Raw genomic sequence first — 24,090 nt, forward strand, 5'->3', positions numbered from 1 at the left:
ACTGACAGGTTGGTGTTTTTGCATGATAAGATAAAATATTGGTTTATCTTGACTGTGAAAAAGGCTAATGGTTTTTCGAGATACTTGCTTGTATTTCTAAACAGATTGATGCAGTTGTCAAAATGAAGTGCAGACTACAAGTAAAGTGCAGATTGAGAGTGAAATGAAGAACGTGTGAAGATGCATGGTAGGATCCTTCTACTATATTGCATAGAGAGAGATATATATATGGAAGAGTTGGAGCTCACTTGCTTAACCAAAGATTGCTAGTTCACTGATCTACAACGAATGAAAGTTTAGCATCATCTAAACGGGAGTCTGTTGATGTCAGAAACTGTGTGTAGCTGAAGCTATCCAAATACCAAAAGATTGCAAGATGTTTGGAGACAAAGTTACAATATGAATCTATTGTCAAATGGGAGTCTGTTGGTGCAAATTCTGTGACAACAGCTTAATAGTTTGATTATTTAGTCTTTGGATATTTTGTAATGGGCTTAGCATTATTAGTTATTGAGTTAATTGTTGTAATAGGCTTGGAGAATGGCCTAGCCCTATTAGAAGCCCAGTTCACATACATGTGGTATATTAACATGTTTTGTGATTAGGGTTTGTAACAACAAGAAGAACTAGTGAAAACTGAACAAAAAGACTAGTGAGAGAGAGAGATTTTGTATATATATATATATATATATAGAGAGAGAGAGAGAGAGCGAGAGAGAGAGGCAAGATCACAGAGATAGGCCGTAAGGTTGTGTGAGTCTTGAGTTGACTATAAAACTGCAAGTTTGGATAATCAATAGCAGACTGTTTAATTGTGAATTCTTTTTTCTACTATTTTCTGTAATAATCTGACCTAGAGGATTCCACACTCTAGGTTAGATAGACAATTCTGTGAAAGATCCAGATGATTAAGAGACCTACAATAGAGTGTTTATTTTCATCGTTATTTATTTGCTTATAGAAAAGTATAAAAATCCAAAAAGATTTTCTTTTTCCTTAAAATTCTTAGCGTAGGGAAAATGGTTGTTCAAAGAGGAATTGTTACCGATAATGGGAGCTGGTGTTAGAATTTGAGTTCCAAATTTTTACTCGGATTCGGTTCTAGTGTGTTGGGAGAAGTTTTGAGTTTGGTGTTGAGTTGAAAAATTGCTTAATCTGTAATACAGTTTTCACATCTCTTGATTAATAACAATTTGTTAACTTGTGTTGAAAAATTCTTATGGCTTCTTGAGATGTTTGTATTGTATACAGATAGTTGCAATTTGTAGGATCGTTTTCAGACCCGAACGAGTCGATCAGAAGAGCTTTACTCAGTTTGAACTGCGAAAACAGACAAACTGAGATCAATTCAGTAAGTAAACACTTAAAACTGTCGATTTGATTGATAAAATTGACTTTTACAGCGTGACAACACTTCGGCAGCACTTCGTTGCAAACCGGAACAACTGACTTCCTGATTTCGCTTGGAACATCCCTATATATAGGAGTTCTGATTTCGCTTGAACTCATTTCAAGCGAAATCACCAGGATACATTCAAGCGAAATCACCTAGTTAACTACGAGCGGAATCACCCTCATATCTACTATCTCGATTTACGTGCCCTAATCTAATACATTCTATACAAGACTCGATACAAGACGTAGACGACAGACGGATGCACCAACAAACTCCCCCTCGGATGTTGACGGAGTCTTCAGTGTCGAGTCTTCGCATCTTTAGTCTTTATCAGCCTTTGGGCTTCTCTTTGAAGTATCTGACGCTATAAGCATCCTCAAACTTTATCTTCTCTTCTCTTTCAATTTTCCCTCAGATGTTGACGTCTTCTCTAGTCATCAGCATCAACATACACTTCATCTCGAATGTTGAATCTTTAAATTCATCAGTAACAACAATCTCGAGATCAGAACCTTGTTCTTTGTCTTTCAGACTCCCCCTCTCAGTAAGCTGGGATCGTAGTCTGGCTTTCACAGGTTCAATATCGTTGCCTGATTCAAATCTACACATTCTCTATCACAAACATAAGTTTTATAATATTAAACTTTAACACACTCAGACATCACTTGTAAAAATCACAAAATGATTTATCATTTAAACTTTGACAAACCACTTGCAGGAATATCATTTTCAAATGACTTTGCTCATTTCATTTCATTTCAAAAACATCTCAAATCATTTTACCCAAACCATTTGTTCTTCATGTTTAGGACTTGAAATTTTGAATATCAGCTTTTCAACACCAGTTGTCGAAAATCTTTTTGAATTTTTCAAAATTTATGCTAAAACACACTTAAAATCTTTTTGGAGTTTTTTAATAAAATGAAATGCAGTAAAGAAATATTTACAGACACTATTTTTGTGAGTTTGTGTAAGAGGATCATATCAGTTTATGAGACAAATCACTAACACCGTTAAGCTTGATTTCATTTTAAGTTCTTAACAATTCACCTAGATTGTCAGTATACTGGTCCACTTAAATTTTCACACAAAGTTCAACTGTTTCGAGATACGAGATTAATGTTTTAAAGACTTAAACTTATTCGTGTGTCCCACTACTTGAATATACTCCCGTATCCAGATCCCAATATTCAGTCTTACAGGTGAGTATACCACAGATGATATCTGTAAAGGGGTTAATTGCGAGGGCCGTGAGAGCTCAGGTCAGAACTTTCGTTCAGCAGAGAGATGACGGCTTCGACTTTTGGTGTGTCCCCTTTAGAGGATCTTTTCTTCAACAGCAATGATTATCAATTTTATTGTTTAATCATTTTGTTGAGGGCTGCGCTATATTTCAAGCATTTGTAGAAAGTATTATACGGGGACTAGGTCAGAATTTCCATTCAGCAGAAGTCCCCGGGATAATACCCCAGATATCACTGAGTGTAAAGACCTAGTATCTTAGAAAGAGGGACCTTTCAAACAAGATTTCGGGGATTACCCATATATCCAAGAAATGTTCCCCATGATATAAGCAAGTTTAAATTTAGGTTTATATCTCGTCACAATCTACTAAATGTATAAAAACCTACTAGCATATCCGCAGTGAAATTGTTTATCACATTATTGACTTTACATTTCTTTAGCATGTTGTGATAGTCCACTGATGTACTATCATTTCCTCTTTTATACAACAAAACTCATTTTTGATTTTATCATGTTTTCTAATGTTTTTGGATTTTCTGAAATTTTTACTCCCCCTAAAATGCAAACACATTTAAAGAAATTTGAAAACAAACTGTACAAGTAAACTTGACAACTAATATCAAATCGCCTCAAATCGCCATTCACTTGGCATAAACAATCAGAACTCACCCTTTCAACAAACTATTTTCCCATTTAGATTCAAAACACTTAAGTTTGTTTTAATCAAAATGGTTTTTCCGGAAAATAAGTTTAGTTGATTTTACCATTTGTAGGAACGGGGATGTGGTTCATCATATTGTCATTCAACCACTTGTATTATGATATCATCAAGTTCAAATTAATGACCTTGACTTAATCACTTCATCAGAACAAAACTCAGTACCACTTATGCGCAAAACCCAATCAATTACAAAGAATGATGCCGATTCATGTTCCACTCTTACCAACCTGGGAACTCCGGCAAGTCAGGTTTTTCTATTCAAAGAAAATATCCACCCAAGCTTGACCAGCCTTGGGTGTTACCGAGCTACCAACACTCGGTTTCTTGCCTCCCATTTTCTTTTCATAGAACTCTTTAACCCCCTTGACCTTTCTGTCAATCATTTTTTCAAAAATATGTTTTACAGTGGGGTTAAAGACTTTTTCAACATTAAAACCTTTCTTTTCAGAAAAAAAATTGATTTGAAATCTTAACCTTTCCAATTTTCTTTTTAAAATTTTCAGCCCGAAGTGGTGGAAAATTCTCATCATCCACAGTTGGAACTGACTCTTCACCTTTTGAAATAACCTGTGGCTCATCTGATTTTGTGGAATCAGATTCATCGCCAGAAGATAGCTCCTCTGATTTTGACATATCAGAATCATCGCTAGAACTATCAACCGATTTCTTAACAACCCATTTCTGATTGTCAGATTTAGCTTTCTTCTTGTAAAACTTGTTTGAACATTCACCAATTTTCAATTTTGAATTTTTGGATAATTTGGTTCGGTCAATTGGCGGTTCAAACTCAACCACTTTCTCTTTGAGTTTGGAAACTCCCTGTTTGGTTTGAATTGCTTGCGAACAGTTCACCGCAAGATGTCCAATTCTACCACATTTGAAACAGGTTCGAGTTTTCTTTCTCTGATCAGCATTCTTCATCTCTTCTTGCTTCATTGCAAGGAAATCTTTGTTTGACTGTATTCTGAATATCTTTCTTTCTCCTCTTCAGAAGATGTACCTGAAACAAATGTCATCTTTGATTTAAAATCTCGAACATATTTTTCATTTTTTTGTTTTTCTGTTGGAATATATCCCAATCCTTTCTTTTTGAAATTACCGTTATGGTTAGGTTTCTTTTGAAAACCAGAACCAGAACTGTAACCCTTTTTCTTGTTTTCTGTTTGCTAAATTCTTGAGGTGATTTTTTAGGTTTATCATTAAGATTAATATCTTTTATTTCAGAAATATTAATTTCTGTTAGTTTGAAAACCTTGTTTATCATCTCAGTTTTGACACCTCTTATTGGAAATTCCTCATCAGAAATAATTTGTCCGAATCATTCAAAGTATATGCCACTTTAAATGTTTCATCATTCAAATTAGATTTTGATAACAGGAATTCTTTATCATAAACTATTTTGCCCTGTTTTTCATTTTGACTAGGAGTGCTGGACTCAGACTTTGACTCCGACATTGATTCCGACTTTGACTCCGACATTGATTCCGACTTTGACTCCTCTGTTTCATCGTTATCTAACACATGATCCACCACTTTCTTCATCAATTGAGATTGTTGATCAGTGTCAGACGATGTAAATGTGACATCAATACTTTCTGGCAAATTTACTGTAGACTCCGACTCCCATTGCAAGTTTGTTGTCTTTTTTACTCTTTCAGAATTTGGATTTCTGGGTAAAAATCCATTTTCCAGCGGGGGTGGACACTTGTTGTAACTGACACCTTGTTTCTTACCAGAATTTTTCTTGTCAGTCTTTTTCTTTGTGTCATTCTTCTTCTTTGGAGTCTTTTCATCAGTTATCTTTTGCTCTTCAATTTCCTCTTCTTCTTCAAATTCCTTCATGCCTTCAACAGTTGGATAAATCATGTCAATGACATAAGAAGTACATGAGTAGATTTTCAACAAACGGTTTACTCTCTCAATCTCAATTCTTTGCAATTCCAGCTTCTGTTCAAGAACAGCACACTTCTCGATGTAATTGTTCACAACTTTCTGTTTAGTCATGAAAGCTCCTTGAAGTGTCTTCGTTGCCGTTGCCTGTTCTTCACTGGTATCGTTATACATATTCATTGCTTTGTTTAGCACATCATAAGATTCCTTCAACCTGTTCATATTGTTGATCAACTCACTATTTTTCTTTTTCATGATCTCACAGGTTTCACAATTCATAGGAATCTCCCTAGCATCAACCTCTTCACTGATCATGAACTTTGGAATTTCTTTAACTTTTCTTCTGACCACCGGAGCTTTCTCATCATCACTGCTCACCGGTGTCTTTACCTTTTTCTTTTTCTTCTTGACCTTTTCATCTTCACTGTCGCTTTCAGCCATCATCTTCAAGTGTTGAGCCATTCTTTTAGCATAGTACTCAGTACCATCATCACTGTCTTCCTCAACTCGAGCAACAAAAGCTGTGTGAACAGGAGCTTGGTCAGGAATATAATCATCCCAAGTGAAGTTCTCCCAGCTAAATCCTTCAGGTAACTTTTCGTCATCTTGATCAATCACACATGCTTTGCCATCAGCTGGTATATATTTATCCCAGTTGAATCCTGTTGATGGCTTCTTTTCATCTTGATTTACCATACACGCTCTTTTTGAAGAATCATCAATCACATTTCTTCCATGTGCAGTTTGTGTCTGATGTTGATGTTGTTGAGATGGTTGTTGAGCAACTTGATGGTAAATGGCCTTCCTATAGTAATCATTATTGTTGAAAGGATTCTGAGCTCCACTTGCTTCGCGATTGGTGCACTCCCTCTTGAAGTGTCCTTTTTCCCTGCAACGAAAACAAGTAACTTTAGATTTGTCAAAACCCAAAGTAGAAACATTAGCTTCCCGAAGATCATCTCTTCCAGTAATCAGCTTGAATTTCTCAGCTCTCCTCAACACGCTTGCCAAGCACCATTTTATGTCCATCAGCTCCATCTCTTCAGCATCGATCTGATCGTAATCTTCTTTAGTAAGCATTGGATTCCTGATCCGACCTACAACAAAACTACCATAAGATTCTAAAACAGTTCCCAATAGAGACATATGACTTTTTGCTAACTCTTCAGAATATTCCTGATCATTTCAATATTCAACACAATGTTGCATTGAAGCTTTTTGCCATTTCTTGTTGTTGAAACATTCGGATCAAATGATGGAAATGATGAAAAACTTGTGTTGTTGTTTGATCCTTTTGATGAACTACCAGATGAGTTCTTTGCGTTGAATGAAGTTTCAACTTTTGGTGACAAGTTGGTTGTTTTCTCATTCAATCCTGCTTTGTAATACAGCCCAATATCTTGTTCACCATCAAACACTCTCATTCTTGAGATTTTTATCTGTTCCATCTCCTGAGCTTCCAACTTTTCAATAAACTTGCTAAGTGTCAGATTACTAAAACCTTTCTTGTTCCTTAGCATCATCAAATATGTGCCCCATGTTTCGTGTGGCAACGCATCAGCCAGTTTCTCAATTAACTCTTCATTGTCTTTGTTGATGCATACCCTCCTCATGTTTACCAACAAATTACAGTATCTTTCGATAATCTGCTTTGTGCTCTCGTTTTTCAAACCACGAAACAAATCAAACTCTTTCTTCAGAAGAGATTTCTTGTTCTTGATCATTTCCTGACTACCTACAAACTTTGATCTTAGAGCTTTTCAAATTGAATAAGAACTTCCGTTATGTTGCAATAAGACCATGATATCTTCCTTCACAGCTTGTTGTAGCAGGCTTAGCATCATTTTCTCATTCTTATATTTCCGTTTATCATCTGCACTCATGTCCTTGATCGCAATCTCCTCTTCATCGTCATTTGTCGGTCTCACGTATTTCGTTTCAACGCATTCCCAAGCATCTAGATAGTTAGCTTGTACCCAGTTCTCAAACCGTCCTTCCCAACCCTTATACTCTTCAATGTTCATAAGCTTAGGCGGTTTTTGCATCGTTCCCATTTTGTTTTCTAGCATCGTGTTCTGTGCAATAGTGATCGGGGTAACTGAAGTAGCGAATACGTTATAAAACTCAGATACCACTTGTAGGATCGTTTTCAGACCCGAACGAGTCGATCAGAAGAGTTTTGCTTAGTTTGAACGGCGGAAACAGATAAACTAAGGTCAATTCAGCAAGTATACACTTTAAACTATCGATTTATATTGAAATAATGACTTTTACAGCATGACGACACTTCGGCAGCACTTCGTTGCAAACAGGAACAACTGACTACTTGATTCCGCTTGGGAGGTCCTATATATAGGCTCCTGATTCCGCTTGAACATGTGCATGTTCATTTCAAGCGAAATCATTACATTAACAATCCAAGCGAAATCAGCTTTAATACTCGAGCGGAATCAGAAACTTTGTGATTTCGCTTGGAAATGACAAGATGTCATTTCAAGCGGAATCACCCTAATTCTCATTTCCTTGTCCATTTTGAAATTCAACAAATTCTTAAAACAGTCCTTTCAAGCGGGATTACAATTCAAGCGGAAACACCCTGTTAAAGCGGAATCACAGAAGATGTTTCAAGCGGAATAACCAAGTTCAAGTTATAATACTGATTTCACTTCAACACACAATCTTTTCAAGCGAAATACCACGTTCGAGCGAAATAAAAAAAAATAAACTGTCGAGCGGAATCTCAGATTCGAGCGGAATCAACTGATATTTCAAGCGGGATCTCACTTTCAAGCGAAATCAACCAGAAATTTCAAGCGAAATCTGGTTTTTCAAGCGGAATCAAGCTTTGATTTCTCTTGAAGTGTTGCTGATGTCATCATTTCACGCTGATTTGAAGCGAAATAGCAAATTTTACTTGATTTTGAATGAATTAAAGCCTAATTTTCACACTGATTAGTTAAAACACTATTCCGAGCATGATGTGTAAAAATCAGACCATTTTGACCATGAAAAGTTTTGAATTTTGAAAAAGAATGATGTAGAAACAGAATTCGCAGCTGAATTGGTAAGAACTCTTCTTCCTGAGCTCTGATACCACTTGTAGGATCATTTTCAGACCCGAACGAGTCGATCAAAAGAGTTTTACTCAGTTTGAACGGCGGAAACAGACAAACTGAGATCAATTCAGTAAGTAAACACTTTAAACTGTCGATTTGATTGATAAAATTGACTTTTACAGCGTGACGACACTTCGGAAGCACTTCGTTGCAAACCGGAACAACTGACTTCCTGATTTCGCTTGGAACATCCCTATATATAGGAGTTCTGATTTCGCTTGAACTCATTTCAAGCGAAATCACCATGATACATTCAAGCGAAATCACCTAGTTAACTACGAGCGAAATCAGAACAATGTGATTTCACTTGAAACTGTCCTCTTGACATTTCAAGCGGAATCACCCTCATATCTACTATCTCGATTTCGTGCCCTGATCTAATACATTCTATACAAGACTCGATACAAGACGTAGACGACAGACGGATGCACCAACACAATTTGTTCCTATGAAGCAAAGTGAAGTAAAGTGACGAGTTGCTGTGAAGTTTAGTGAAGAGGAGTCTGATTGGATGAATGGTAGAAACCTTCTTTCTACATTGCTGACAAAGTTTGAAAAGTTTAAAGATTGTTATGCAAGTGCTGAAGAATGCTAACAATTTTGAAGATTTGGTGATTGGATGCATCAGCTTAGGGGGACTCTATTGCTGACAGAAGCTATTGAAGCTGAAGCTATCCAAATACCAAAGATTATAAAAAGATTACATGAAGAATGCAGGATGACTAAAGACAAAGTTGTTTTATGAAGCTATTGTCAAGAGGGGTCTGTTGGTGCATGTTTGTGACAACAGCTTTTAGATTTGGTCTTTGGATATCTTGTAATTAGTGAAACGATAAATGGTTAGCGGGTTTAGCTTTGTATTAGTTAACTAAAAGTGATTGGGATAAACCAAACCCATATTGGGGTTGTAGGAAACCCTATCCCATGCTGCAAACTTGTGTTATATAAACAAGGCTTTGCATTAGGGTTAGGGTTAAGAACTTGAAATCAGATTACATGGAGTTTAGAGAGAGAGAATTCGTGACCTAGTGTGGGACAAATTTGTGTGCTAGGATCTTAGGTTGATTGTTTCGTATAATCAATAAAGATCAGTTTGTTTGAGTTTTCTTGTTTCTACACCTTTCTGTGACAATCTGATCTAGAGGATTCCGCACTCTAGATTAGATAGACAATTTTGTTAAGATCCTTAGGACTAAAGGGACCTATAGTATGCAAAAGGTACGAGTGTACAACCTCCTTAAGCTATCCTACCTCTTCAGCAGATCCTTTCTCAATCAAAATCTGAAACCACCTCTAGTGAGTTCGCCAAAGCTCTTAGTTACAATCTATATATAAACCTAATCTCACACCCCAACTGATGGCGGAATCATCGAGGCGCGGCACTAGGCGAATCAGATTGCTCAAGAGAATCCATAACAACTATAAAGCGACAATATTTATTTCATTTGTTATCCCATACTAACAAGCAATACAATCACATAAGTTATCACAGATTTCTTGTCCTCTCGAAAAATACAAATCCGACAACCTAGATTTATGTGAGTTTCTAGACTTCCTAGCTTGATTTGATGTAGACTGCGACTAAACCTGCAACATACGTTAAAACAACGTCAATACAAAAGTATTGGCGAGTATACAAGTTTTGATAGTTGCGAGACATAGATAAAAGGGCTACGAATTACCAAATACATAAACGAGATACCTCAACATACATGCATATAAGACAGATACTACCAGCTAAGTCACTCGAGCTGCGATTGCGATTGTTATTCATCCTAACTAGACCCCGTCGGGTACTATAATACTATACTAGTTAAGGCGGGACCTTGCGAGTATAAGTCCTAACACATATGTAACTAGCATCATGTGTAAATATGCATAACAGTTATTCACATATGATAAACAGTTTGATTGAATAATCCATTTTGATAAATTTGATTTAATAAGAACGTATGTTACACCCAAAATGCGTTAAAAAGGGTTCGAGTATACTCACCGTCGGTGTTCAGCAAGTAAACACAACTTGGTTGGATTGAAGGGAGCGCTAATGAGATTAGCCTGATTACAAATTGATAGTGTAAGTGTTGAACAGTGAGTTAAGCGGTGGCGAGTGAACCAAGTGTCGAATGGCAATCCGATCGGATGGCTGTCCGATCGGTTGGCCATTCGATTGGATTGACATTCGTTTGAAAAGGATGTGTTTGTGTATGATGGCTTTGAAGTTTTTGTTGTAGCATTTTGAAAACAGAGAAGTATCTCTACCCTTCAGGATGATCGATCGAATGGTCATTCGATCGAATAGCAATCGGATTGGCGAGACATTTCTAGTGAGAACAAGTTCACAACAGGATGGTCACTCGATCGGATGGCAATCCGATCGGATAGAAATTCGTTAGAAACTGATGTTCTTTGAAACTCATGAAAATGATTAAGTGTCGAACTTCCAAATGTCAGATAATTGGATGGTCGTTCGATCGGATGGCTATCCGATCGAGCGGCATTCCGTTCGTTGTTCAGAGCTTTGCAAGTTTGAAGAAAAAGTTTAACTGTGGAACCAAGTGCAATCCAATCGGATAGCAGTTCGATCGGATGGCTATCCGATCGGACGACAATCCATCCCAACGAATCAGGTCGTCTTGAACTTGATTATATTTGAACGTTTGCGGTTGATCGAGACGGTATGACAACGTATTAAACAATGGAACTCTACCAAGGCTAAGTCATCAGATCGGATGAGAATCACCCCGTTCGATCAGTTAACTGTCCTTGACGGTTGCTCGTGTTCAACCCGTTAACCGGTCATCTCGTCGATAGAAATCAATTCTCAAACCGACACTTTACTATAGAATGAGTAGAAGGTCTGAATGAGCTCCGATTCTATCGGTTTTGAGTAAAAAGTTAAGAAAGTTTGAGAGAAACTTGAAATACTTAGATTCGGCTTAGATCTAGGTGCGATTAGTGTTTACATACCGAGGAATCCATCGGATCTGAACCGTTCTTGATGAGATGAGGTCACGCTTCATTGTTCCTAAGAACTCCATGATGACATCACCTTACAACGCCCCAAATTAGAGGATTTTACGGTGAAAAGGTGAGATTTGTTGTTGGAAAAGATGAAGGAGTGCTTGTAGATCATAAAAGTACAAGATTTGAGGTAGAAACTTACAAGAATCACGAGAAATCGAGAGAAAGTAGCCCCAAAGCGTGCTGGTCGAGTGAGAGCTGTCACATCACCTGAACAGTGATGTGACAAGGGCTATTTATAGGTGAAGAGGAGAGGAGGTGATGGAGTGCCATGGATCGGATGGAAATCCGATCGGATGGCTTTCCGATCGGTTGGCCATTCGATCGAATGGTCACTCGATTGGTGGTCTCCGGCGTATTGCGTTTCGATGTTTCATTTTGTTCGTTGAGCGTTGCGATGGTTTGTTCATATATTTCCATACATACATATATATATATATATATATATATATATATATATATATATATATATATATATATATATATATATATATATATATTATAATCAGACACAAAGGATCGTATATAAATATCCACATTTCCAAGTTGTGTTACAATAATCGGGTTTCGTTTCGAATATGCGTTACTTTGCGACGCATCACGACTATCGAGGAAGGTAGAATAGGTCCTCACTCAACGTCATCGTGAGCGTTAGTTTATGCGGTATGATGTGTTATAGCGATAAAGTATGTGTAATATGCGAAAATACTGTGAAGTAGTGATGTATTCGATATAGCCACATTATGATTCGAATCTCTGGTGCTAGGCGTAACGAGTATAACGAGTAGTAACAAAGCACGAACGTGCGGGTTGTTAATGTGACACCCGGCCTCTCAGGCCCTACTGGACAATAGTAATCTGTGTAGTGAACATGTAACATGACTATTTGTGACTGGCTGTGATGTTAATATATGATATTTGATGTGTTGGTTAATTTAGATGTGTATAAAAAATTATGTTGGCAACGATAAAATGAACGCTTATCGCGTAATGTTTAAAATGCGAAATGAATGTCGGTGACCACCCGATCAGTGTTAAAATCCTAAAAAATAGTCTGTTATGATTAGAATAATAATTTTTAATCATATCCGTGTGGAAAAATAATTTAAAACGCTAAGAAACTCTATTTTTCGAGTTTGAGCGCATACCGCGCGATACTACGCGAATTAAACAAAATACTGTCAACGCAGCCAGTCAAGGCAACTGGTAATTATTTCAGTAATAATTTTGAGTGATTATTTTTATAGAACAATAAAAATAATTTAAAACGCACTAAAACGGGGTTAAAACGCTAGATAAAATACCCGGTATTCAGTAAAATACCTGTTTTTGAACTAATTTACATATAATATCTATATGTATATATTTGATGTGTGAGAGAGGTGGGAGGTGGTGGCAATGTGGGCTGCCCACACTCTCTAGAATATTGTACTTTGGACACTTGTCCATTCTTGAAATTGTAAGTGATGATTAATACTTGTTCTAGCTTCCATATACATTCACATTTCAAGGCAATATTCAAAATTCACTCTCTCTCTCTTTCTTGAACAACTCTCGGCCGAACACCCCCTAACCACACTATCACTTCAATTTCAAAATCAAAACATGATGAATCGAGAGCTAATCAAGGTGATTTTAAGCTTGTATGAGGGTTTGGAAGTGATTTCAAGCAAGTATCAAGCAAAATCAAGTCTCATATCACCATCTTCTATCAAAAACCCATCTAAATTCTTGAAGGTATAACATATTTCATTAAACATTGTTCTTGATTCATATTGATAAAGATGATAGTAAAAGTTTCTCTTGATTCTTGAAATTTAAACATTAACTTGAAAATTTCAAACAAATGAGTTTTGAACAAAATAAAAATAGGTATGTGTATGTATGTGTATATGGCCGAAAGTTATGTAGGGGTATGTGTTTAGTTGTGTTTTGATTTTTGTTTAAAGATCTTTGATTGATTTGCGTTGAATCTTGAAAGATAAGTACATGCATGTGTTGAAAAAGTATCATATAAGAATGTTCTAAAAATGGTCATGTGATTTATGATAAATATGATGAAAAGTGAACTTTTGGAAGTTCATATGTATGTATATGTGTGACGTATATATATGTATATATGTATGCATGTATGTCAAAGTTATTGTGTAATCATAAAAGTGAAGGATCTAAGTATGAATGAAACATGAATGATTAAAGTGCTATGTATGATATTTGGAAGAATAATATGTTAATAAGGTTTTGACCTGGTGGAACTCGCAAGTTCAAATTTTGGGTGAAGATGCTGCCTACGGTCTGACCTGGAACGAACTTAAAGAGATGCTCCTGAAAGAGTACTGCCCGCGCAGTGAAATTCAGAAAATCGAGACAGACTTCTGGAACCTAACCATGGAAGGTCTGAATGTCAGAGCTTACACTTCTCATTTTAACGACTTGGCGAGGTTAGTTCCACGAATGGTTACTCCTGAATATGTGAAGGTAGAAAGTTGGGGATTGTCGCCACGAATTCGCAGTATGGTTACATCCGCGAAACCTACCACCTACCTAGAGGCTACTACATTGGCAAAATCATTAGCCGATGACGCTGCTCGCAAAGGTAGTCTTGATAAAAAGGAGGAAACCGGGAAGTCATCGGGCAAGGCCAAAGTAGACGCGAAATCTGAACGGCCGGGGAGTTCTGAGTCTAAGACAGAAGTTACGAAGAAGCGCAAGTCCGAGAGCTCGAGGAAGGAGACTGAAGAGAAGCGCGACAGGAAACGCAGTTCGAAGAAGGCATATGCAGCAAGTTCTAGTGGTACTAGAAAGGATGGCACCAGAGATAGCCGAGGCGGATCTGAGAGAAAGACTCGTGAGGAAGGACAGAAGAAATGTAACCGATGCGGACGAACTAGGCATGCTACTCGCGAATGCTATGCCAAAAGTACTGTGGAAGGAACGAGGATTGAAGGATGCTTCCAGTGCGGAGAACAAGGACATTTCAAGAAGGACTATCCTAAGGCGGGAGGACAGAATGCCAGGGGTAGAGCGTTCGAGCTAAATGCTGGGAAGGCACGTGATGATCCTGCTGTTGTCACTGGCATGTTTATGATCAATAACCATTCCGCGTTCGTACTTTTTGATACTGGAGCTGACTTGAGTTTTGTCTCAAAAAACTTTGAACCATTCCTGTGTTCACCTACAAGTAAGCTAAATAAGAAGTACTCGATAGAACTAGCAAATGGTAAACTGATAGAAACTAGCGAAGTCGTACGCGACTGTAGTATTCTATTAGGCGATCATAAATTTAGTATTGATTTACTACCAGTGGAGTTGGGAAGTTTCGTTGTAGTTGTGGCAATGGATTGGCTGTCCAAGAACAAAGCGGAGATTGTTTGCTCGGAAAGCAAGTGCGGATACCTCGTCCTGGTGGTGGCGAAGCGTTAATTATCCATGGAGATCGTTCGAATCGTGTATCGAGTGTTGTCAGTGTTATGAAGATGCTCAAGATGGTGCGAAAAGGTTATCCTGCGTTCTTAGTTAACGTGATGGATACAAAGGCCAAATATAGGAAGATCGAGGAGATTCCTATTGTTTGTGATTATCTAGAAGTTTTTCCTGAAGACTTACCTGGATTACCCCCTGCGAGACAGATCGAGTTCCGAATCGACCTGGTACCTGGTGCTGCACCAATTGCAAAATCGCCTTATAGATTGGCACCGTCTGAAATGAAAGAAATGTCGAACCAGCTTCAAGAACTACTAGCCAAACGTTTCATTCGACCGAGTTTTTTGCCTTGGGCTGCGCATGTTCTGTTCGTAAAGAAGAAGGATGGCTCCTTCAGGATGTGTATAGATTACAGGGAGCTGAACAAGTTAACTATCAAGAATCGGTATCCTTTGCCGAGGATTGATGATCTGTTTGACCAGCTTCAGGGATCCAGCTACTACTCGAAGATAGATCTGCGTTCAGGATATCATCATTTGAAGGTTGCCGACGAAGACATTCCAAATACAGCCTTTCGAACACGATACGACCATTATGAGTTCCTAGTCATGCCCTTTGGTCTAACTAATGCGCCAGCTGTGTTCATGGATCTCATGAATAGGGTATGCAAACCCTACTTGGACAAATTCGTGATAGTATTCATCGACGATATACTTATTTATTCACGAACCAAAGAAGATCATGAGCATCATTTGAGGTTAATTTTGGAGTTGTTAAAGGAAAAGAAGTTGTATGCCAAGTTCTCTAAATGTGAGTTTTGGATTCGAGAAGTTCATTTTCTCGGACATGTCATAAATGAGAAAGGTATACATGTAGATCCGTCAAAGATCGAAGCAATAAAGAATTGGGAAGCGCCAAAGACTCCGTCAGAGGTGCGAAAATTCTTAGGGCTTGCTAGGTATTACCGGAGGTTCATTGAGAACTTCTCTAGAATAGCGCAGCCATTGACGCTATTAACCCAGAAGGAGAGGAAGTTTAACTAGACGGAGAAGCATGAGAAAGCTTTTCAGTCGTTGAAGGAAAAGCTCTGCAGTGCACCTATTCTTTCCCTTCCTAAGGGAAGTGATGATTTCATTGTTTTCTGTGATGCTTCACGTTTGGGTCTTGGATGTGTTTTAATGCAAAGAGACAAAGTGATAGCCTATGCTTCCAGACAATTGAAAGTGCACGAGAAAAATTACACAACACATGATTTGGAGCTTGGAGCTGTTGTGTTTGCTTTAAAGATCTGGAGACACTACTTGTATGGCACGAAGTGTATGATTTACACGGACCATAAAAGCCTCCAGCACATCCTCGATCAGAAGGAGCTCAATATGCGACAACGACCTTGGGTAGAGTTACTCAACGATTATGAATGTGATATCCGTTATCACCCAGGGAAAGCAAACGTTGTTGCAGATGCGCTCAGTAGGAAGGATAGGGAAAAGCCTCTATGTGTGCGTGCTTTGGGTTTGACTGTACAAACGAGTTTGACCAATCAAATCGTGATGCACAGCGGGAAGCTTTGAAGGATGACGATTTGAGAGGAGAATGTTTAAAGGGCTTAGAATGTAAACTGATATCGAAAGTGGATGAAGTAATGTACTTCATGAACCGATTCTGGGTTCCGCTTAAAGGTAACCTTCGTGAATTGGTTATGAACGAAGCTCATAAATCCAAGTATTCCATTCACCCAGGTTCTACCAAGATGTATCAGGACATTAAGGAGTTTTACTGGTGGCCGAAGATGAAGAGAGACATTGCGGCCTATGTGAGTAAATGTCTGACATGCTCCAAGGTTAAGGCTGAGTACCAGAAGCGCCTGGGCTTCTACAGCAACCAGAGATTCCTAAGTGGAAATGGGAACATCTTACGATGGACTTTATCACCAAGTTACCCCGTACGTCGCGTGGACACAATATGATATGGGTAATTGTGGATCGATTGACAAAGTCTGTTCATTTCCTGGCACTTAAGGAAACAGACAATACGGAGAAGATATCGCAGCTTTACCTTAACGAGATTGTAGCCCCTCATGGAGTACCAGTGTCAATCATTTCGGATAGAGATGGACGATTTGACTCCAGGTTTTGGCGATCTCTCCAGAAATCGTTGGGTTCTCGTTTGGATATGAGTACTGCATATCATCCTCAAACGGATGGTCAGAGCGAAAGGACCATTCAGACGTTAGAGGATTTGCTGAGAGCGTGTACGATTGATTTTGGTGGAAGTTGGGATACTCATTTGCCCTTGGCAGAGTTTTCTTACAACAATAGCTACCACGCCAACATAAAAGCCGCTCCGTTTGAAGCCCTGTATGGAAGGAAGTGTCGATCACCGCTCTGTTGGGCTGAAGTCGGCGAGAAGCATTTGACCGGACCCGAGATTATTCAGGAGACCACGGACAAGGTTGTCCAGATCAAGAATAGGTTGAAGGCTGCCGCGGATCGACAGAAGAGTTATGCAAATAACCGAAGGAAACCGCTGGAGTTTCAAGTTGGTGATAGAGTTATGTTGAAGGTATCGCCATGGAAGGGCGTTGTGAGGTTTGGAAAAGGGGGAAAGTTGAGCCCACGCTATATAGGTCCCTTCGAAGTCGTCTCTCGAGTTGGACCAGTTGCGTATAGGCTCAAGTTACCACAGGAGTTGAGTGGAGTCCATGACGTATTTCATGTCTCCACCCTGAAAAAGTGTATGTCTGATGAGACACTAATTATACCCCCTGGTGAGGTTCGAGTGGATGATAAACTAAGGTTTATCGAAGAACCAGTGGAAGTTCTGGATCGGAAAACTCAGAAACTCAGGAGGAGTAAGATTGAGTTGGTCAAAGTCTGTTGGAATTCTAGGCGTGGACCCGAGTTCACCTGGGAGCGACAAGACCAAATGCAACAAAAATATCCTCACCTCTTCCCACCGAGTGCGAAAACGAAACCTGTAAAGTAGAATTTCGGGGACGAAATTCCCTAAACAAGGGGAGACTGTGACACCCGGCCTCTCAGGCCACAATAGTAATTTGTATAGTGAACATGTAAAAAGACTATTTGTGACTGACTGTGATGTTAATATATGATATTTGATGTGTTGGTAAATTTAGATGTGTATAAAAAATTATGTTGGCAACGATAAAACTAACGCTTATCGCGTAACGTTTAAAATGCGATACGGACGTCAGTGACCACCCGATCAGTGTTAAAATCCTAAAAATAGTCTGTTATGATTAGAATAATAATTTTAATCATATCCGTGTGGAAAAATAATTTAAAACGCTAAGAAACTCTATTTTTCGAGTTTGAGCGCATACCGCGCGATACTGCGCGAATTAAACAAAATACTGTAAACGCAGCCAGTCAAGGCAACTGGTAATTATTTCAGTAATAATATTGAATGATTATTTTTATAGAACAATAAAAATAATTTAAAACGCACTAAAACGGGGTTAAAACGCTAGATAAAATACCCGGTATTCAGTAAAATACCTGTTTTTGAACTAATTTACATATAATGTCTATATGTATATATTTGATGTGTGAGAGAGGTGGGAGGTGGCGGCAATGTGGGCTGCCCACACTCTCTAGAATATTGGACTTTGGACACTTGTCCATTCTTGAAATTGTAAGTGATGATTAATACTTGTTCTAGCTTCCATATACATTCACATTTCAAGGCAATATTCAAAATTCTCTCTCTCTCTCTCTCTCTCTCTCTCTCTCTTTCTTGAACAACTCTCGGTCGAACACCCCCCTAACCACACTATCACTTCAATTTCAAAATCAAAACATGATGAATCAAGAGCTAATCAAGGTGATTTTAAGCTTGTAAGAGGGTTTGGAAGTGATTTCAAGCAAGTATCAAGCAAAATCAAGTCTCATATCACCATCTTCTATCAAAAACCCATCTAAATTCTTGAAGGTATAACATATTTCATTAAACATTATTCTTGATTCATATTGTTAAAGATGATAGTAAAAGTTTCTCTTGATTCTTGAAATTTAAAAATTAACTTGAAAATTTCAAATAAATGAGTTTTGAACAAAATAAAAATGGGTATGTGTATGTGTATATGGCCGAAAGTTATGTAGGGGTATGTGTTTAGTTGTGTTTTGTTTTTTTGTTTAAAGATCTTTGATTGATTTGAGTTGAATCTTGAAAGATAAGTACATGCATGTGTTGAAAAAGTATCATATAAGAATGTTCTAAAAATGGTCATGTGATTTATGATGAATATGATGAAAAATGAACTTTTGGAAGTTCATATGTATGTATATGTGTGCCGTATATATGTATATATGTATGGATGTATGTCATAGTTATTGTGTAATCATAAAAGTGAAGGATCTAAGTATGAATGAAACATGAATGATTAAAGTGCTATGTATGATATTTGGAAGAATAATGTGTTAATAAGTTTTTGATGTATTGAGATCATATTTGATGAGAAAGTTGTGATATGAGCATATTAGATGCATATACTTAGACATGCATGATGATATATGATCTTAAAATGGTGATTTGAATATGATTAAGTAAAAATCAGTTATGAGCTGATTATAAACACTAAAATGAAGTTATTTTAAAGTGTTTAGTGACTTATAACTTTGTCATAATGTTTGCTAGCTTTGCATGTTGTACAAGGTGCATTAAAAGTTGTAAAATACGTGAAATCGCATGATTTATGTGACTTATACAAAAACTGCACTAATCTGATTATAACTATTATTTTAATCAGTAAATAACATGTATTGTGTTAAAATATCAAGTCGTTTCGAGTTGGGATGATTATAGTAACGTTTAACGCAAAACTATGCGTTAAAAAGGTCAAAAATTGGCTTTTTAAGTGATTTTTATAAAACTGATTTATATCAGTAAGTAAACTAATATTTTTAGTTTAAAAATAAGTATTTTAACTAATTTTAAGTTTACTTGGTGTTTGGTTGGTCATACGTGACTTCCGACGCTCGAAAACGTTACCGAATCGCTAAAATACACATAGATGGTTGGACCAAGTGTAAGAGAAGGATTGAGCAACTAAGCGATGAAGTCGTTTTCGAACTTAGTTTAGTGATATAGATAACGGTAAATGATAGCGATAGCGATAAACGTTAAGCGATACACGATGAGCGATAGGGTAATACACACGATAAGCGATAGCGCGATACACGTATTAAGCGATTAAGCGAACACACAAAAAGAGATTGAGTTTGCGAGATAGATTCTAGCGATAATGCGATTGCGAGCGTGTTGACTTATGAAAAGTCTAGTGGTTACACGCTTTGAGTTGCGATTAAGATTGTTACGCCTTGTGATGTAGTTTAGTGTGTTGAAAATAGATTTAATAGTATACTTGGTCTAATAACGTTCAACTTGTATGGCACTTCCTTCACAAGACATTGGTTGGCATGGCGAAGCACTTATATATAGGAAGTACCAGTGGCGTATCCATCATGCTTCCATCACACGCCTCTGCCCCGTGAACAGGTGTCACACTGTGTTGACATAGTCAAGACGCTTATATATAGGAACTACCAGCGGCGTATCCACCACGCTTAACCATGCTTTTAACGTTATGGCATTATTGAAACTTATTACGATCTCCATGCACTAACCACTGTAATCCCGTGTGCACCCGCGATTAATTTGATCCTTGCACGTTTATCGTAACTTATATCAAGAACGCATGGTAGGGGTAAAACACATTATATAGTATATAGTGCTAGTATATAATCCGTGCACGAGTGCGAGAGAATGAGAGATAAATAGAGTCCACATTGTCGAGAAATAGAACAAACTCAACATATAAACGAAATTAACGGCGAATATCATTACAACAACATTGGAAGCATAACTAATGTTGTTGTGGAGGACTTCTACGGAGACTGCGATTGTTGCCGAAATTCCTCAAGTCTGCGGCCCCGTGCGGCAGTGCTGGGTAAGATGACCATACCAGTTGCAATTTGCGCAATAGCGACAGTTAGCTTCTGGCGGGTGATGATACGTACATGTTAGACACAGGGGGTGAGTTCCGTTGTAGGCGTGCTTCGAGTGAATTGGGATTGCTTGGAGAGGTTCTGGTTGTGACAGTTCAGTTGTTGAAGAGTTTGGGCTCATGGTCTTTCGTTTGCGGCTGAGTTGAGCTTCCTGAAGCAATGCGTTATCCTCGGAGGATTCGTCTGAGGACTCACCTGAAAAAGCGTCGGTAAAATCGTCGGAGGAATCTTCAGAAGAATCGATGACGATTGCTTGATGAGCTTGTTTGACAGGATTCTTGGAGAAGAATCTGTCCAAGATTCGTTTATCGTTGATTTCTGCGGCCAAGCGGTAGGTTTCTTTGATGGTAACTGGTCTTGCAGCTTCGAAAAAATCGCCCACACATTCAGGCAAGTCGCGAATGTACTTTGTGATGGCTTTTTCTGAAGTGTTGACTTGACTTGGGCAGATTATGCTAAGCTGTTTGAACCTTGCGGTGTAGCCAGTATTGTCACCTTCGACTAGCTTGATTTCTCAAAATTCGTCTTCTAGCTTCTGGAATTCGTGGGGAAGGCAGTACTGTTTCTTCATGAGATCCTTCCGCTCATCCCAAGAGAGGGCATAAGCTACATAGATCCCACGTTTGTTACGTTCGGCTGTCCACCAGTCGAGTGCTTGCGATTGAAATACTCCGGTAGCGCAAGTAGTACGGAAACTATCGAGACACCCACTCTGACGAAGGGTAACTTTGATAGAATCGAACCACTGGAGTAGCTAGGACACACCTCCTTCACCCGTGAACTCCATCGGGTCACAGGCTTTGAAGTGTTTGTAGAGGAAAGCAGATTGTGGCGCTTCCGTCTCAGAGTCTTCCGAGGTTCGAGAGTTGCTGAGAGAGTGCACTTGAGCGACAATTTGAGGAATGACCTTGGCCACTTCCTTGGCCACAAGCGAGGCAATCCTCTTCTCTGTGCTTTGTTTGGCTCTTCTCCTAGTTGTTTGTCTCGAGGTAGAGTTGTTTGAAGACATCTAGACAGAAGAGATTTGGAGTGAGATTCGATCATATTGATTTTTGAGTTTTGCGATGCGATTGAGCGCGATTAAAACTTGTTGCGAGTAATATAATAGATTTCACATAGGAGCCACATAGGAGACATGAGACTCCTAAGTTCCCACACAATTGATTTGCTTGTATATATAATTAGTTGTAGTTTATGCTTATAGACATACATGGTGGGATAGAATGCGCGAGGAAGCGTTGAAGGGAGAAAGCGAGGGCGGGAAGTTAGACATTAGTTTTGTTGCGAACAATCGATTTTCGTTTTAGATTGCGATGGCTTTGCGAGTTGTGCGTTTATAAAGCAGGGAGCGAAAATCGATGAATCGAGAAATCGTTAGAGTGTAAAGTTTTAAATCGTAGACACATATGCGAAAATAAGTTCCAAGAAGCGTAAAATCAGCGAGTCGTATGCTAGAAAAGTAGATAGAGTGCCTCGGGTGTTTAGGCGTCGACTACCCAAGGTAACCCAACCATACCCAACAAGTTTGTGCACGCGCGTTGCCCTAGAAGACTATGCTTCCACTGGGATGCAGCTCATGGCATTCGTCCTCCTAGTCATCGCATGGCTCGAGTCATTGTTATGGTCGAGTCCTTGGTGAGAGCTTTTGAAAACCATTTTTATAGAGAGTGGAACGGTTTATTAAGATACGGGTTTCACCCCTGACTTAATAACTTCGCTCCTAGCTGTGGTTGTGCTCTTCTAATAAATTCGGGAGTTCCACTAAATTTTGAAATGGAGACTTTCTTTGAGTTATGGATGTCACTCCTAGCTCGGCGAAAAGTTATCGTGCTAGAAAAATGCGCTGAGTGAGTGATCTTGTCGAGAGTTCTTAGTTTTCACGCCTGATCTCGACTGGACCACTCGGTTGTGTTATGCGAGTACCTTCGAAAACGTGTGTATTGTGTTAGCCTTAGGAAAGGCTGAGTAATATTCCAGCCTAAGGAAAGGCTCTTCGTGTGAAGTTTTAGTATGCGGGGTTCACGCGAAGTTGTAGTTTTTAGCGGATTCAAGCAAGAGTATCAAGTAGGCCCGTGTAAATCCTACTGGGTTCGCACGAGTCGGCCCGTTGGTACCTAGACTATAGACTAGGTCGTTTCTAAGACATTGACCCGGACTAGGTCAAGTCTGGCCTAATTCCCTATAGTTATGGCTCTGATACCAATCTGTCACACCCCAACCGATGGCGGAATCATCAGGGCACGGCACTAGGCGAATCAGATTGCTCAAGAAAATCCATAACAACTATAAAGCGACAATATTTATTTCATTTGTTATCCCATACTAACAAACAATACAATCACATGAGTTATCACAGATTTCTTGTCCTCTCGAACAATACAAATCCGACAACCTAGATTTTAGGTGAGTTTCTAGACTTCCTAGCTTGATTTGATGTAGATTGCGACTAAACCTGCAACATACGTTAAAACAACGTCAATACAAAAGTATTGGCGAGTATACAAGTTTTGATAGTAGCGAGACATAGATAAAAGGGCTGCGAATTACCAAATACATAAACGAGATACCTCAACATACATGCATATAAGACATATACTATCAGCTAAGTCACTCGAGCTGCGATTGCGTTTGTTATTCATCCTAACTAGACCCCGTCGGGTACTATAGTACTATACTAGTTAAGGTGGGACCTTGCGAGTATAAGTCCTAACACATATGTAACTAGAATCACGTGTAAATATGCATAACAGTTATTCGCATATGATAAACAGTTTGATTGAATAATTCGTTTTGATAAATTTGATTTGATAAGAACGTATGTTACACCCAAAATGCGATAAAAAGGGTTCGAGTATACTCACCGTCGGTGTTCAGCAAGTAAACACAACTTGGTTGGATTGAAGGGAGCGCCTCTGAGATTAGCCTGATTACAGATTGATAGCGTAAACGTTGAACAGTGCGTTAAGCGGTGGCGAGTGAACCAAGTGTCGAATGGCAATCCGATCGGAAGGCTATCCGATCGGTTGGCCATTCGATTGGATGTCAATCTGTTCAGTTTGTCATCCAACCGGATGGCCATTCGATTGGATTGACATTCATTTGGTAAGGATGTGTTTGTGTATGATGGCTTTGAAGTTTTGTTGTAGCATTTTGAAAACAGAGAAGTATCTCTACCCTTCAGGTCGATCGAACTTTGTTCGATCGAATAACAATCCGATTGGCGAGACATTTCTAGTGAGAACAAGTTCA

General features: G+C 38.6%; 1 protein-coding gene across 1 annotated transcript; it reads left to right on the plus strand.

Annotated features, from left to right (window-relative positions):
• The first annotated feature begins 13,780 nt into the window (after window positions 1–13,780).
• On the plus strand, window positions 13,781–14,815 carry LOC110924906. The gene has a single exon (XM_022168880.1). It carries the CDS (start codon window positions 13,781–13,783, stop codon window positions 14,813–14,815), a length of 1,035 nt encoding a protein of 344 aa, XP_022024572.1.
• Window positions 14,816–24,090: the final 9,275 nt, after the last annotated feature.

Source organism: Helianthus annuus, chromosome 17, assembly GCF_002127325.2.
Source record: "Helianthus annuus cultivar XRQ/B chromosome 17, HanXRQr2.0-SUNRISE, whole genome shotgun sequence".
NCBI classification, from domain to species: domain Eukaryota; kingdom Viridiplantae; phylum Streptophyta; class Magnoliopsida; order Asterales; family Asteraceae; genus Helianthus; species Helianthus annuus.